Here is a 17285-nt window from a genome sequence, read left to right as displayed (position 1 = left end):
CCTAAACTCTACCACCAATTTACTGCTTTCATCCCTAAGTGGCCCAATCCCCTTATGAAGTAGGTTTCACTGCCTTTGTGGTTGTTCACTGTATTAATAGACATACATAAGCTTCCCTTTTGCCCTTATTATCTTCCTGATATATTTTGAAAGCCATGGTACCCTATGTTTAGTTGCATCACCCCTTGCTTGGAATGTGCTTGCTGTGCACCCTTCAATCTCACCCTTAAATAGATCCCATCATTGCTGTTCAGCTGTTGTATGTGCCAATATCTGTGTCCAATTTATACACTCTCTTTATCTCTCCCTCTTTGTCACCTTCCCCAATATCTCAGGCAAGTGGTCTTTCTTGATGTGTGAACCTAAACTATGTGGCCATTCCAACTCTGGCTAGAGAAAAAGGCCAACGGCTCTTTCCAGTAAAGGGGAAGGCACTGGGTAACAAATCTGGTTGGTTTTTTTCTCTTCCTGAAACGAAGGACAGTGAATCTAATTGTATTGCTCCCCCCTCCCCCATACGATTCCATCTGAGAAAAGCTAATTCGGCACAGACCAGAGATCCTTGAATGTGTATGGCTCAGTACCACACGAGCAGCACAAACTACACCCTAAACTGGATGAGAAAGGGTCCATACAACAAAATTCAAAATGTAAGTCTTAAACAGCATGAAATGGCTGCCCTTAAAATAGGATTACTTTGCTTTAGAATGACATGTGACACTGTCCGAAGTGAAAATAGCCTGGTATAATTGACAGTTCAGGGCATGCCAGGACAGCTGGGACCTGAATAAAGTATGTGTAAGACTCAGTCACAGTGAAGCTGTCACAATTCTGACTAGGTAGGACTTCCAACATATGGCTCATATAAAGCAAGTCTGTCAGACCATGGTTTAATTCTGCACACACTCAGGCTGGTCAAACATTTATGGGATTTAAGCAGTGAAATCTCACAGTGAAACCCTCTCTAAAAAATATTACGTTCCAGATGAAACAAACTGCATCTCCGTGTTGACGGCACCATTTCCACTATTCGTACTTCCAACCCGCTGTTTGAAGATGAAAGGAAATGTCTTTTTAAATGATTTTCTGAAATTGGCTCCCATAAAGGCATAGACTATTGGATTGACTGAAGAATTTGTGTAGGACATGCAGTTTGCCCAGATCTTGACCTTGTATGTGTAGTAATTTCTGCCAAAGTTTGGAAGAAATGACTGGAAAAGGATGTATAACTGAATGGGACCCCAGCAAATGGCAAATAGAAGAACCATAACTGCCAACATCCTGGAGATCTTTGTACGCATGGCCTCTGACCTTTCAGCGAGTAGCTCAACCTGCAAAACACAGTTACAGTTTGTGAAGCGACAACAAGAAACATTAACAAAAATGCAAATCTTTTTGTTTCTGCGAATAATTGAATTTCTCCTTATACTGATACTGTAATCTGAATTAAGCCCTGAGGGAAAGTGGTGGATTTACTTGACCAAAAACAATACTGTATTAAAACAACGCAAAATATTGCAGATGCTGGAAATCTGAAACAAAAACAGAAGTCGCTGGGAACACTCAGCAGGTGTCAGTTCTGATGAAGAGTCGTGGACCCGAAATGTTGACTCACTTTCCTTTCTCCGTAGATGCTGCCGACCTGCTGAGTGTTCCCAGCCATTTCTGTTTTTGTTTCTGTATTAAAATAATACTTCTAGTTTCATTTTTAGATTATCTACAGAAGATTATGACACATTACTTTATGATCATCATTATGAATTTGGGGAAAAGATTCAGTTCCATTAAAGAATCCTCAATTTTTAGCTGGAGCTCACTGCTCGGAGATACCCAATGCCTTGGTTTCTGGTTTGCCTTTGTAGCTATTGCTAAGGCAAATTGGCAAACCTTCACCTAGTGTCCAAGCGAAACATATAAACCCTGAGGAATAACAAGAGTTCATCGCTTTGTGGCAATACATTGCCAACATATCAACACAACAACAAAATTTGTATAGCGCCTTTCACATCAGGAGGACGTCCCAAGGTTCTGTATATGAGGAGTTTATTTGGTGTTTGCTAATATGTTAAGCTGGAATACATAAATAATAGATGCCACATTATCTAAATTTTCCGAACTTTGAGTTTTGATTGGCAGCTTTTTGATTGACAGGTGAGTTGCCTGACCAAACTATCTTGTTTCCATGGCAAAATGCAGGTGCAATGTCTTGGCGTCTCTCTCGCGCTGGCCCTGACTTGTTAATATGGCAACTCTCAAAATGTCTCACTTGTCCCACCCGACAAACCCACAAAACAACTTTTGGAGCTTTTTATATATGTATATAAAAGCCCATCTTTTTGCATAGTGGGAGCAACAGAGACTGAAGGAAACAAAACTGAGTTCCAGTATTATATATCTAATATATCTTAAGTAAACAATGACTTTCATGGGCAGTTTGTGCTAGATTTATTAGGTTTTCCACCAAGCATATCTCTATATAAGTAAAGCCTACCTGGTAGTTATTGTCTATGGGTTCCACAACTGGTCGACCCATCTGATGCAGCATGCCAGTGTAGGACACACAGATAGTCACCAGAGGCAGCAGGTACACAGCCAGGAAATTATACAAGATAAAAGCCTTCTCGTGCACGGCTGAAGGGAAAGACTCGCTGCAATAGACCTGGGGCCCAAACCAGTATCCGCTTTGAATTTTCTGATATATTGGCACAGGAATAGACACAACAAAGGACCCTGTAATAGATTAGCAGACAATTATTTCTTACACATATTAATAATAATCATTGCATTTGACACAGCGCCTTATCATGTCTTCGAAACGTCTCAAAGCGCTTCACAGAATAAACTGTAAAGTGAATTGGTGGCAGCAGCAGTGCACAGCAGTGTCCCCACAAACAGCCGTGACCAAATTATTATTATTATTATTTTGTTGAGGGATTATTACTCCCAGAAAAGTGATCTGTCAATCGACGAACAGCCGGGTTCCTACTTACTGCTGGTGAACATTGGTGTGTGGAGTAAGGAAACTTGCCCAACATTTTGCTCTGCCCAGGAATCAAACCCAGGTCTCTCGCTTGCGAGGCGAGTGCATTAACCACTGAGCTACAGGACTCCAAGTAGCTCCTGCAGCAATGTGGTATAATTGTAATAATAATAATATTATTATTGGTATAATTGTACATCTTTAATTGTATAACAAGTTAATATGGTTATATATTATTCATTATATTCTTTCAAATTGTTTTCTCCTTTACATTTCTTCCCTTCTCCTTTAGCTGTAGACAATTGTAATATCACTTTAGGATTAATCCTTGTTTGCCTGTTAATGATCCCATGGCACTATTTGAAAAGAGAAGGGAGTCCTGGCCAACAATCCCCTAGATGAATTGGTCATTCACTTCATCGCTGTTTCGGAGACTTTGCTGTGCGCAAATTGGCTGCTGCATTCAAAAATAAAACGGTAAATCCCAACGTGAAATGTAAGAATTATTATTATTATAAGCCCAGTCAAAAAAATTCCCCAATGAGACAGTTTAGTGTAAAAGGAAATAGTGTTCACATTTATTTTCATTTCCATTAATGGGGAAAGGACAATATTGGTAGAATTATTTCTGTTCCTGTTTGGTTGTGACTCACACATCAAAATAAGATTCCTTGACTTTGATCCAGTGCCTTATCATGTCAAAACATCCCAGAGGTTCACACAGTTTTATTGTAAAGTGACTATTTATAGGCAAATCAGCCACATTACATAGTAATGTCCCACCAAGAGCCGTGCAGTGAATAATTTGGGGACTGTTGGCAAGGAAACTCCGAGAGACACCCTTCTCTTTTCAGAAGGTTAGAGTGTGAGAGAGTGTAGGATTTTTAGTATCCACCCAAACAGGAGACTGAGAGAGTGATTGAGAGAGAGGGAGAGTGTGAGAGGGGGAGAGTGTGAGAGAGGGAGAGGGGGAGAGTGTAAGAGCGTGTGACGGGGAGAGTGTGAGTGAGTGTGACGGGGGAGAGTGTGACAGGGGGAGAGTGTGACAGGGGGAGAGTGTGAGAGTGGGAGAGAGTGACAGGGGGAGAGAGTGACAGGGGGAGAGTGTGACAGGGGGGAGTGTGAGAGTGGGAGAGAGTGAGAGTGGGAGAGAGTGTAAGAGGAAGAGTGTGAGAGAGTGTGACGGGGGGAGAGTGTGACAGGGGGAGAGTGTGACAGGGGGAGAGTGTGACAGGGGGAGAGTGTGAGAGTGGGAGAGTGTGAGAGTGGGAGAGAGTGACAGGGGGAGAGTGTGACAGGGGGGGAGTGTGAGAGTGGGAGAGAGTGAGAGTGGGAGAGAGTGTAAGAGGAAGAGTGTGAGAGAGTGTGACGGGGGAGTGAATGTGAGGTAGAGGGGGAGAGAAAGAAACAGACGTGGGAGATTGAGAGGGTGATTGAGAGAGTTTGAGAGGGGATAGAGAGAGTGTATGAGAGAGAAGGGGTGGGGTGGGGGGTGGAAGAAAAAGGTGGTGTGGGGAGAGAGTGTTTGAAAGGGGGGAGATGGAGTGTGAGAAGGAAGAGAGAGTGAAAGAAGGGGACTGAGAGAGAGTAATTGAGAGAGAGGGGAGAAAGAGTGTCTTTCCCCTCCCCCTTTCTGCCCCCCTCCCCCTCTTTCTCTCCCCTTTTCCCGAGCTCTCCCCCTCTTTCTCTCCCCCTCCTCTCCCTCTCTTCTTCCCCTTCCTCTGTTTCTCCCCTCTCTCCCCCACTCTCCCCCCCACCCCCCTTTTTCTCCCCCCCACTTTCTCTCCCAAGCGTGGGTCCTACCCGCAGTGGCAGGAGCCGGCAGTTGGTTGCTAAGGTTGGTAAGAGCCGCACTTATCTTTCTGATAGACTGCAGTAAAGGCTCTGCGCCCTCCCAACCACAGACTCCTGCCATTGCCCTGGGGGGAGTGGGGGAGGGAGGGAGGGAGCAAGTGGAAGTTGTAATAGTGAAAATGGTTGTGGGCCGGATGCGGCCCGTGGGACACCAGTTGGCCCAGTCTGGGAATCCTGCTGGCGGCAGCCAGAAAGTCGGACCACCCTGACTAAGGTCAAACGCCCGACATAAGGCCTGAACCGTTTCACACATCACTGATCGTGGTAAGATCACTGAGATCGAGCACTAGTGAGCGCTCACCCTTCATGCCCTCCGCCTGTCCACTCACCATCGGGGGGGATTTTAGCCTTTCTGCCGCATTCTCTGGAACTCCTTCTCGGAATCTCTGACTTGCTCTCTCACCTCGTTCAAGGGTCCCCTCTCTGACTATGCTTTTAATCATCTTTCCCTCTCTTCGTCTCGCTCAGCTTTCTTCTCCCCATTTCCCTCCAACATGAAAGTTGGAGTACAGTAAAAGCTGAACCTGCTGTTGATGGCCTGGCCTTGGGGCTAAAGGGACTGTCATACCACGTTGCCTGTTCATATCTGCTCTATAACAACATGCACTTGGATTTATTTAGCATTTCATGTGGGCTATAGTGTCTCAGAGTCCCAACAATGGCAGTGTTTGAAATCAAGACAGGGAGAACAGGGAGGTTGAGCACTTTGGGACGTCCTCCTGATGTGAAAGACGCTATACAAATGTTATTTTGTTGTTGTTGTTGTTGAGGTGACCATAGGCACAACAACATCTTGCATTTACACAGCACCCCTCACACAGGGTAGTGTCCCAGAGCGCGTGACAGTGGCGGAGCACGACTCCGAGCCGGGGGGAGGGGGGAAGGTGACCGCAGGCGTAGTTGAACAGGAAAGCCTTCAGGTACGATTTGAAGAGAGATAGAGAGGTCGGAGCCCAGTGATCGAGGCAGCAGCTCCACAGGTTTGGGGTGTAGGGGCTGTAGGATTCGGGGTTGGGGGGTGAGGTCAATAGGTTTAGAAGTCGGAGGTTCTTGTTATAAAGTGATGTCACTACACTGAATTTAGCCGTGTCTCGGGGATTGTGACGTTAGAGAACATGGGCAGTGCTGGGGACGGTGTGTGGTCAGGAAGGGCTCTCACGTCCCCGCAGTCAAACAGCTTTTAGTTGATTGGCGGATTGCAAATTTTTTTTTGTTTGGTCACTCAATTCGTGGCCGTCTGTGGGACGCTGCTGTGTGCGATTGGCTGCTGCGTTACACCCACAAAACGTTACAGTCTATTCCGTGAAGCACTTTGAGGCGTCTCAATGACATAATGAGGCACTAAATCAAACGTAAGGATTATCATTGTATTATTATAATATATCATTATAATGATTACAATAACAAGATTACATTTGTATAGCTCGTTTCCCGTCGGGAGGACGTCCCAAGGCGCTAATATTATTATATTATATTATTATAATATGATATTATTATTATATGATTAAAGCTGAAGGAGAGAACAAAGAGGACCTGAGAGCACAGAATGTGGTCACTGCCCTGAGCATCGCTTCCCCTCCAAGTGCAGCAGCGCCTCCCACTGGCCGCGCCTCCCACTGACACTGACACACTGACCACGTGGCCATGAAACCGGGACACCTTCTCTTCAACAGTGCCTCACGGCAGCTCATTTGCATAGAGGACGGTCCCACAATGCCACTCCCCGTTAAAACTCGTATTTTCTTATTTTAAAAAAAATGGAATTGGAGGGAAGAAACGAACCGGAGAAGCGGACGGTTCAGAAACACGGCGTTGGGCGGCGAACACGGACTCCCACCGTGACACCGACAGGAGACGGCATGCACGGTGACCGTGCAGTGTGGGCCGTGTGGAGGGTATAAATAGCTGTGGGCCGCCCTGTTGTGCTGTGCTCGCTTCGGCAGCACATATACTAAAATTGGAACGATACAGAGAAGATTAGCATGGCCCCTGCGCAAGGATGACACGCAAATTCGTGAAGCGTTCCATATTTTGTAGCTTGTGCTACTGGCGGCCCGCGGGCCACATCCGGCCCTCAACCCCTTGTCCGGTAAAACATCCTCTGGTGGCAGTGTTTCATGTTTTATTCTATCTCCTCTTTGGGTTGAGGGGGGGGCAGGTCACCGGGATCCCCTTGAAGCTGAACTGGTTCGGAGGTGACATGTTTGGCTTCAGGATGTTGGAATCGAGCCCACCCTCCGTGTGGCCTTCTGTATAATAATAATAATGTTTAATTGCTACACCTTTACAAAACATCCTCTCGTGGCATCGTTGGGTATGTTGTACCGGGTGGGAAGTGTCCTCACATGGCTGTGTGCCGTATTTTTCCATAGTTTAATCTCTCTTTCAGGGTACATCAAACCCCAAACTGGATGCTCAATTATCTTTTCCCCACTTTCCCTTGGCTCCCGCACCGTCCCCCCACCCACAGCTCAGGTGTCCAACCAGCACTTATAAGGACAACGTGAGGATAATAATTGTATCATTAAAAACTTAAACCTGAAATTGTTTAGACAAGAAATATCAAATGGAAGGATTATTATTCTTATTAAGAATAATGAAAAGGATAAGAAGAGCTGGGATTAAAGTAAACAACTCCAACTTTTTGTGTGTGAGTGTACGGGGGGTGGAGGAGAGGTGAGGTACAGCACAGTCAAGGACTGAAATTACTTATTATGAAATTACGAAATAGGCTGCGGAGGGGGAGACGGTCTCTGATGCATTGTCAAAGATGTCATCCTTCATAAACAAGGTCCCATCTGCCTGTTCAGGTGGATGTTAAAGATCCGGTGGAACTATTGGAAAACAGAAGGAAGTTTCTCTCTCCTGGTGTCCTGGGCAACAATCCCCCAAATAAAATTGGTCATTCACTTCATGGCTGTTTCTTGGACATTACTGTGCACATTTGCTCCTGTGTTTGCCTACAAAATACACAGTCACAACACTGAAATGTCTCGGCAATGTGGTAAAACACGTATCAAATGCAAGGATTATTATTTACTTTCCCGAGGAACAATGACAAACGGGATCAGTGGACCTGATCCTTCAAAATGGCCGGCAGGGGGCATCATTGGTGCAATATCAGAATTAGAAACAGATTACCAGTGTACGGAGCTCACAATGCTGCTGATTATAGTGCAGTTACACTGCAACAACAACAAAATGACATTTATGGAGCGCATTTCACGTCAGGAGGACATCCCAAAGCGCTGAACAGTCAGGTGTTGGGGAACGATCATGGGGGAGGGGTGGTGTAGGGGGAGGGGTGGTGTAGGGGTGAGGGAAGGCAGAGAGGTGGGAGGGAGACCAAAGGCACAGTCGAAGAGAAGGGTCTTGAGACCGGCCTTGAAGGCGAGGGAGGAAGCGAGGCCAAGGGCCCGTGGGATGGAGTTCCAGAGTGTGGGGGCAGAGAGGCTGAAAGCCCGGCCACCGATGGTAGTTCGGGTCGGGCGGGAGACATGGAGCAGCCGGAGCCCGATGAACGGAGGGAGCGTGCGGGTTGGTAGAGAGTCAGCAGGTCAGAGAGGTAGGAGGGGGTAAGGCCACGGATGGCCTTAAAGTGAGGACGAGGATCTTGAACTCGATCCACTGGGGGATGGGGAGCCAGTAGAGTCGGGCGAGGGTGGGAGTGATGGGGTTGGGTGAGGGTGGTAGTGATGGGATCGGGTGAGGGTGGCAGTGATGGGGTCGGGTGAGGGTGGGAGTGATGGGGTCGGGCGAGGGTGGGAGTGATGGGGTCGGGTGAGGGTGGGAGTGATGGGGTCACTGGTGTGTGAGAGTACATGAGCTGCAGAGTTTTGGATGATCTGCAGGTTGTGAAGGGAAGAGTTGGGAAGGCCGATGAGGAGGGAGTTCCCGTAGTCGAGCCTTGAGGTGACGAATGTGTGGATGAGGGTTTGGGTCCCTGAGGGGTGAGGCAGTGGCGGAGTCTGGCAGTGTTGCGGAGATCATCCCTCCAAATAACACAGAGATCTAATACTCCTCGGGACACACGTTTCACTGCTTTGTGTGCTCCTGGGGGAGGTGTCAGCTTTGTGTGCTCCTGGGGGAGGTGTCAGCTTTGTGTGCTCCTGGGGGAGGTGTCAGCGAGGACACTAGTCCAGGATTGAATAGTGCGAGTGTGGGGAATGGATAGATATTCAATGGATATTTCTGCCTAATTCCTGATGAAACCTTACCAACCAGCCCACTCCCTCGCCTCCTTCAAGGCCCATCTCAAGACCTTCCTCTTTGACCACACCTTTGGTCATCCTCCCCCCCTCCACCCCCTTGCTGATACCAACCCCCTTTACTGTCGAGGCCCTTGGGACGTCTTCCCGACATGAAAGGTGCTACATAAACACCACTTGTTTTGTTGTAGTAATTGTTTTCCTAATGTAGTGCCTTCCCTCAGGAGATTGAAAGTCCAGATGGAACCCATTATTGAGGCTATAATACACAGGAGGCAGATTGAAGCCCAACTTTTCTGATCTTATTTGGAGCTTCTTTATGAAAGCTCTGATCATCCAAACACCTTCTCCAATAGTTGTGACAAACTGGTTGTCAAATGAACTCCAACAGTATGGTTTTGAGACTGATTGAGCAAAGGATCGTAAATAAAGACATCACATTTTATAGCATCATGCTCATTATTCTGTCTGGGTGAAAGAGGTTTCTCAGCACAAACACTGCAGAGGTGCAAAATGTTCCTGTTATTCTAATCATTCCTATTAAACAAATATTGACCAGTGTATAAAAGCTGAATCGGTGTCAAACACAGACATTACTGGGTAGTCTATCTGAGAACTTACCGATCCATATCCCCAGACTGACGGCCATAGCCACACGAGGGGTTCTTTGCCTCAAGGATCGGAGTGGATAGACTGTCACATACCATCGGTCTACACTCATAGCGGTCAGTGTAACACAGGTCGCTTGTACTGATACCTAGATTAAACAGAATGTATGTCTGAGGACATAACATCAACAACAAATTACATTTGTGTAGCGTCTCTTATGTCGGGAGGACATCCCATTTTGCTGGATTTGGACCCGAGCTGGTGGTTGGGTTAGGATCAGGAGGAGTGGAGGGCAGGGAGGGTAGATCAAAATAAATAAATCAAAATTGAAAGTTTTACAATACAAAGTTACACTCGTATAGCGTCTTTCACATCGGGAGGACATCTCCAGGCGCTGAATTACCATTGAGGCTGATATTGGAATCACAGATCGCTGTCTGGATCTCTTCCCTGACTGACAGTGATATCAATCTTAGTTTCAGATGCAGGTAATTTATAACCTCCTGCTTTTACCCGGCTCTGAACCATTATTTCCATATTAACAGAGTTTGAGTTATAACCATTACATTTTAAATAACATTTTATAACATTTCCCAAAGTACCTGAAAAAAATGTGGATTTCTATATGTTTAAATGCAAAACTGCACATAATGTCAAACAGGGGAAAGATTGCCATAAAATATTTGTAGCAAGATAGCTCAGGGTGAGGTGAACAACAGACTTCAAATTGCTTTTCATGGAGCTTGTACTCATGATTTCCAATGCAATCAATGTGAGGAAAACACAATTATTTTAAATCAACAATTGAAGGTAGTGGAGAATCCTGAAGACAGGAATAATAATAATAATCCTTGCATTTGATATCGCGCCGTATCAAGTTTTCAAGATGTTTCAAAGCGCTTCACAGAATATACTGTAAAGTGAATTGACTGTATATTTTGTGAGCGAAACGTGATTACCCCAAGATGGCATGCAGGACAGAAAGCAAAACTAGCTTCATATTTTATAGTGTATTTTTGGGCCAGCAAGTCAACAAACTGCAAAGAAAACCCAGGAGTCTGATCTCACTTTTGGCTGAAAATTAGCCTGAGCTCTACGGGTTCTCTTTCCCTCATTAAACTTAAATTTGTCACGGTCTCTCAACCTGTTGTGATGCTGCGTCATACACATCAGGAGGGTCCCAGTCCTTGGGTAAATTGGTTGATCACAGTGAGTGCCGTGCTGGGAAGGCTACAGTACGTTTCAGTGTTGCCCTGGCTAACAAGAACAATCACTGAGAACGTCATCCCCGTCTGAAGGTCACACGATAAAACTGTCTGTTCACTCTGCTTGGTGACTGATTGAAACCAAACCCCAACACAAGGACATTCCCTCAGGCCAGCTGTAAAGAACAACCTGAATCCAGCACAGATGATGTGTCTTATCAATGGAAGAATAAGAGGACAGAAGTCCCTGAACACTCTGTTCCTGGTAGCTGTCTGTCCAAAACATGGGAGATGCCGTTAATTTTCAATCTATGGATGGAGGCTGACAGAAAGCCTGATGTTACTAGGAGCTGTCCCACTGAAATTGGCTTATGGCACATTGTTGAGGCAGCAAGCACTTACACATTGTCTTTCATGTAAGATTAATGTCTCATGGCGTTTAACACATATAATAGTGGGGAGAAATGAATTATGGATGTTGACCAAAAGCACGGTCAAAGAGATATATTATTAAGAGGGTTTTGAAGGCAGATTGGGAAATAAATCACAGAGATTTCCAGAGGACAGGAGGCAGTGGATGACGGCAGAGAGATAAGAACTACAGAGAGACCACTTATAGTGCTATCACATTTATAGTGCTATCACATTTGTCAGTGAGACATTAGGTCCATTTTTTTGGTGTCAGTCTGGTTCAGTTGGTAATATTCTTGTCTCTGAGTTAGAAGGTTGTGGGTTCAAGCCCCACATTGGAACTCATATAGTTTAGGCTGGCAATTCAATACAGTGCTGGGGGAAGTGCTGCATTGTTGGAGGTGCCATCCTTCGAATGAGACTTTAAACTGAGGTCACGTCTACCTGACTTTAAAGATCCCTTCTAAAAGAGAAGGGAGTCTCTCCCAGTGTCTTGGCCAACTATCCCACAAATAAAATTGGAAATTCACTCCATGGCCGTTTGAAGGACACTGGTGTGTGTAAATTAGATGCCACGTTTTCCTACAAAACACAAATATGGGATACTTTACAATATATCCTGTGAAGCGCTTGGAGATGTCTCAACGATAAGGCACTCTATCAAATGCAGTGATTATTATAATCTACATTTATAGAGCACCTTGCATGTCATGAGGATGTGCTTCAAACAACTGATTGATAACTTGAGCTGTGAGGGCGGAAAGGTGGCCGAAAGCGAAGTGGCAGAGATAGCATTTAAGGTGGGTTTTGAAGGCAGTAGTGTATGAGAGAGAGAGGAGGGCAAATGGAGGGACTCTAGGATGGTTTCAGACAATAGGGGCAGATTGGCTAAAGGCTTGCCCACCATCGGGGGCCAGAGAATGCAGGGGATGTGACTCAGGCTGGTGCTGGGAGGAGGGGATAATAGGGTCGCGGGAACTTAGGGTTCAGGTGGGCAGAGGCTACGGAACCATCTGAAAGAGAGGAAAAAAATCCTGGGATTGCGAGCTGGGGGAACCGAGCGAGGATGGAGTGATGGATAGTCTGCAGCTTGTGCCAAACAGTTTCAGTTATTCATTTTAAAATCGTGTTCTCACTCCGTTATCTGTCAGAAAATGGCTTCAAACAAACTGAAATCATCGGGGGATGAAAGGTAAACTGGGCGGAGAGAGAGATGTGGGGGGGGGGGGGGGGAGTCCACTGGGAGGGAGGGAGAGTCCACTGAGAAGAAGTGTTTATGTAATTCAGTCTCTCAGTTATTGCCAAATGTTTCTGCCTCTTTGTAGATGTTAAACAGGACTTGTGATGGGGTTCACTCTTTGAAGCCTGGACCAGTTGAAACCGGATGCTAACCCTACGTAAAGCAGGAAGCATTTCATCTATGGCTATTACATTTGTACCAACTGTACTATGGTTAGTACAAATGAAATATTGCTCTGTGACACAGGCCAAATGAATGAAAAAAGAATTACTTGAAAAGTAAAAACTTTAATATTTTTGAAAAGGTAACTTGAATGACATGCCTTAAATCTAGTACTGCAGATAGTTTAGTATATCATATATCTATTTGTCTTTTTTAAACATGCCAACAAATATATGACAATAATTTATGACTCAGAAAAGTTATTTTTTCGTCTTCAACAGTTACACGCACTGTGACCTGTCAACAGGTAGAAATGCTGATTTTTAACCATCTCCCATCTCTCTGGCCTGCAGGAAGCTGGCTGCTGGGGTCATTACTGGGAATGATCAGGGTGAAAGTAACCGAGATGGGGATGTCGCGTGCGGGAATCTCACCTGCTGGATGTAGTTGACGAACTTGCACATGAATTCCCCAAAGACCCAGCTGGGTAGAGGGTACAGCATTGCGGTGAAAGGCACACAGCAGATCAGGAATATGATGTCAGTCGTCGCCAGGTTTGCTGGAGAAAGAGAAGAGAACATTGTCAGAACTCGTCCTGTAGTGGTTAGTGTGCTCACCTCAAAAGTGAGAGGACCCAGGTTCGATTCCCAGCCGGGGCGAAACCTTAGGCAAGCAAGTTTCCTTACTCCACACACCTCTGTTAACCTAGCAGTTAGTAGGAACCTGGTTGTAAAGTTGATTGGTGGATCGCTTTCTGGGAGGTAATAGTCGCTTCAAATTTTTTTTAAAAAAAATAATAATTTGGTCTCTCAATCCACAACTGTTTGTGGGACGCTGCTGTGCACAATTGGCTGCCGGGTTTCACCTAAAATACACAGTCAATCAACTTTACAATATATTCTGTGAAGCGCTTTGAGTCGTCTCAACAACAAGATAATAATAACAATACATAACCCTTGCATTTGATATAGTGCTTTTTGCATCTTCTAGACATCTAGATAAGGCAAATGGAAGAATTATTATTATAACTACCTGCTAAAAGGCTTTATTGTAATCACTACACAAAGTGAGATTGTCCTTTCCTGCACCAGGCTCCCGTGCCCATTGCCTCCCATACCCGCACCCCCCTCTCCCCACTTCCTATATTAGTTTGCTGGCTTCCCATCCCCCAGCGGACAGGATTCCAGATTTTTGTTTTTTCTTTTCGATGGCTTCCCATCTCATCTCACCCCGATCAAACCCTGTGACCCTGAAACACTCCCTCCTTCACATCTCTGCTCGATCCACACCACCACCACTGTGTGAGCTCTCAGCCATTCTCGTACCGCTCTCTCCATCTCCGCACCCCTCACCCACTTTCAAACCTGCTCCAGTTTCCCATTGATTGTTCTCCTTTCCCAGTACCCCTCCATCCAAGTCAGTTGCATGAAACGATTTAAGATCTCCCGATGTGAATGGCGCTGTGTAAACACAAATTGGTGTGTCATAATCACAACCCTTGTGCTTGATACAGCATCACATCCCGGGTTTCTGGGCTGTGTTTTTGCAGCTCAGCATACGTTCAATTAGCAGATGATGATTGACGTCTTTGCTTGTCGTTAACATTCAGTAAGTGTCGTCCAGTCAATCACACAAATAACAATCGTTGTGACCATTAATCTTATGGTTGGAAGCCAGACACTGATTGCTGAATCTTGGCCGGGGTCTGAGCTCTGGCTGTCAATACAAATAATCTTTCCATAGATTTTTTTGAAAAAAATTGCTCATGTTTTAAGGAAAACAATTCAATGGGAAAATAATCATTTGTTGTTATAAAAGTAGAAAAGGAAAGCAAAATGAAAAATTTCAACCACAAAATACAGAGTCAATTCACTTTACAGTGTAATCTGTGAAGCACTTTGAGACATCTCAATTATTATTATTATGACATTTATATCCATTAAATTTAGCAATTATAACTAGTTTTGGAGATCAAATGATGGTTTTCTGTTGTGGGTCAGCCTTGGCTCAGTTGGTAGCTCTCACCTCCGAGTCAGAAGGTTGTGGGCTGGAGCCCCAACGTCAGGACTTGGAATCACACAGTCAGTGCTGGGGGAGTGCTGCATTGTTGGAGATGCCGTCCTTCAGATGAGATGTTAAACCAACGTCCTGTCTCTGTCTGTTCAGGTGGATGTTAAAGATCCCACGGCACTATTTGAAAAGCGAAGGGAGTTTCTCTCTCCCCGTGTTCTGGCCAATAATCCCCCCAATAAAATCAGTCACTCACTCCAGGACTGTTTGTGGTACGTTGTTGCGTGCAACAGGCTGCCACGTTTCACCCACAAAATACACATCATCAACACATTTACAATATATCCAATAAAGCGTTTTTGGAGACGCCTCAATAACGTGATAAGGCGTTGTACCAAAATGCAAAGATTATTATTATTATTAGGTCTCAGCTCCACTTCGTGGAGTCCTGTAGCTCAGTGGTTAGAGCACTCGCTTTGCAAGTGAGAGACCTGAGTTCAATTCCAGGCAGAGGGCGAAACCTTGGGCAAGTTTCCTTACTCCACACAGAGCCTAATAATAATCCTCCAAAACAAACAATAATAAATTGGTCATTTTCAATCTACGACTGTTTGTGGGACATTGCTGTGCGCAATTGGTCGCCGCGTTCGCCCACAAATATACAGTCAATTCACTTTACAGTGTGTTCTGTGAAGCGCTTTGGGACGTCCTCCTGACATGAAAAGCGCTATATCAAATGCAAGGATTATTATTATTAAGACCTTTCTTTTTGACCGCGCCTTTGGTCACCTTCCCCCACCCCTCCCCCCGGCTCGGCCCCGGGATCCGTCACTGTAAAGCGCTCTGAGATGCCGTCCAGCGTGGAGGGCACTATATAAATCCATGTTGTCGTTGTTATAATAATAATTGTGGGCATTTCACAAAATACACAGTTACTGCACTTCACAGTATATCCCACAAAGTGCTTTGAGACGTCTCGACGACGGGATAAGGCTCTCTATCAAATGCGAAGATTATTATCATTATATTTTAAGGTTAGTATTACTGTTAATTTTACTGTAAAAATACAGCATATTTTATGAGAAACAATTCACGAGGTAAAAAAATAAAAACATTTGGTTGTGACTAAAGTAGGAAAGGAAAATGTCAATTAAGATTATAACTAGTTTTAACTCGAGATCAAAGCAGTTTTGTGTTTTAACTTGGAGGCAAAGCATGTTAACAAGTGCAAAGTGCAAAACTGCTTTGATCTCTAGCCAACACTAGTTAGCAATAATAATAACAACAATCCTTGCATTTGATATAGCGCCTTATCTAGTATTTGAGACGCCTCAAAGTGCTTCACAGAACATACTTTAAAACTAACTGTATATTTTGTGGGCAAAACAAGCACTCCCACAAACAGTCGTGGATTGAGTGACCAAATTATTATTGTAAAGTATCCTGAGTGAATTCTAATCCGGTCAAAGCTTAACTGCTTAATAACGGTTCAGAAAACAGTCACGAGCTGGTGTTACTTACATTTTTTTTAACAAAAGACATCTTCAAAATCAATAAATTGGCTGCCGTGTTTTGCTCACAAATTATACAGTCAATCCACTGTACAGTATATTCTGTGAAACGCTTGAAGACGTCTTGAAGACATGACAACCCGCTATATCAAATGCAAGGTTTATTATTATTATTATTATTATTGCTAACTAATTTTGTCGAGCGATTAAAGTGCGTTAACACTCCCTTTGCCTCCAAATTAAAATGCAAAAACTGCTGCCAAGTTCAAGTGCAAAATTGCTTTGATCCCTGGACAAAACTAATTATTAGGTTAAATAACGGTTTTCTTTCCTTTTCTATGTTTGTCGCAGCCCAATGGGTTTTTACTATTCTTTATTTAGTGAATAGTTTTCCTTAAAATGTGCTAAATAATCGCGTTTCGGCCACAACATTTACACTCAATTTACTTTACAGTTCTGTGAAGCGCTTCGAGACGTCTCGAAGACGTGATAAGTATTATTATTATTATTGTTGTCAATAAAATGCAGCAATTCTGCGAGTACCTATGTACAGGTTGGTGGCTGTCCTCATGTGGCGATGTCGGGTGACCACGAAGATGACCAGGGAGTTGCCGGCCAGGCCCAGCAGCAACAGGAGGCAGAAGAAGACAGGAACCAGCCAAGCGTCCACCAGCAAAGGCGGCCCGCGGGCCGCAGTGCCGTTCGCATCTCCGCTGCCACCGCAGGAGGCGTCACAGGGCGCCAGGGAACCGTTCATTGGGAGGCAACTGAGGCTCGAGCCCCACTCCCCCCCCCCGGGTCCCCCCTCCCCTCCCACCCGCTGCTTCCTCGGATCCCAATGCCCAACTCCCTGCTCCGGAGCCCCTGTTCCCGGGTCCCGGGTCCCGGTTCCCGCCCTATCAGAGTCCGGCTGTCGGCTCCCAATTCCCAAATCCCGGCCCCCGGGGCTCAGGGGACAGTCGGGGACATCCTCCTCCCGGTCAGAGCCGAGCGGCAGTGGAGAGAGAGAGAGAGAGAGAGCGATAGAGAGAGAGAGAGATGGAGATGGAGGGAATGAATGAATGAATGAATGAGTGAGAGGCGGTGTGGGAGCCG

General features: G+C 45.2%; 1 protein-coding gene and 1 non-coding gene across 2 annotated transcripts; one reads left to right on the top strand and one right to left on the bottom strand.

The window, feature by feature from the left end:
* Positions 1-838: 838 nt before the first annotated feature.
* On the bottom strand, positions 839-16947 carry LOC103188331 (G-protein coupled receptor 54). Its single transcript, XM_007908290.2, has 5 exons — positions 16734-16947; positions 13104-13228; positions 9664-9799; positions 2492-2730; positions 839-1331 (listed from the first exon to the last, which is right to left on the bottom strand). Exons 1-5 carry the CDS (start codon positions 16945-16947, stop codon positions 975-977), a joined length of 1071 nt encoding a protein of 356 aa, XP_007906481.1. The 3' UTR covers positions 839-974.
* LOC121850565 lies at positions 6762-6868 on the top strand. Its single transcript, XR_006085659.1, has one exon. It is a non-coding gene; the product is annotated as a U6 spliceosomal RNA (small nuclear RNA).
* Positions 16948-17285: the final 338 nt, after the last annotated feature.

This window comes from Callorhinchus milii, unplaced genomic scaffold (genome assembly GCF_018977255.1).
Source record: "Callorhinchus milii isolate IMCB2004 unplaced genomic scaffold, IMCB_Cmil_1.0 Scaffold21, whole genome shotgun sequence".
NCBI lineage: Eukaryota > Metazoa > Chordata > Chondrichthyes > Chimaeriformes > Callorhinchidae > Callorhinchus > Callorhinchus milii.
This window is presented reverse-complemented; position numbering and strand designations above follow the sequence as displayed.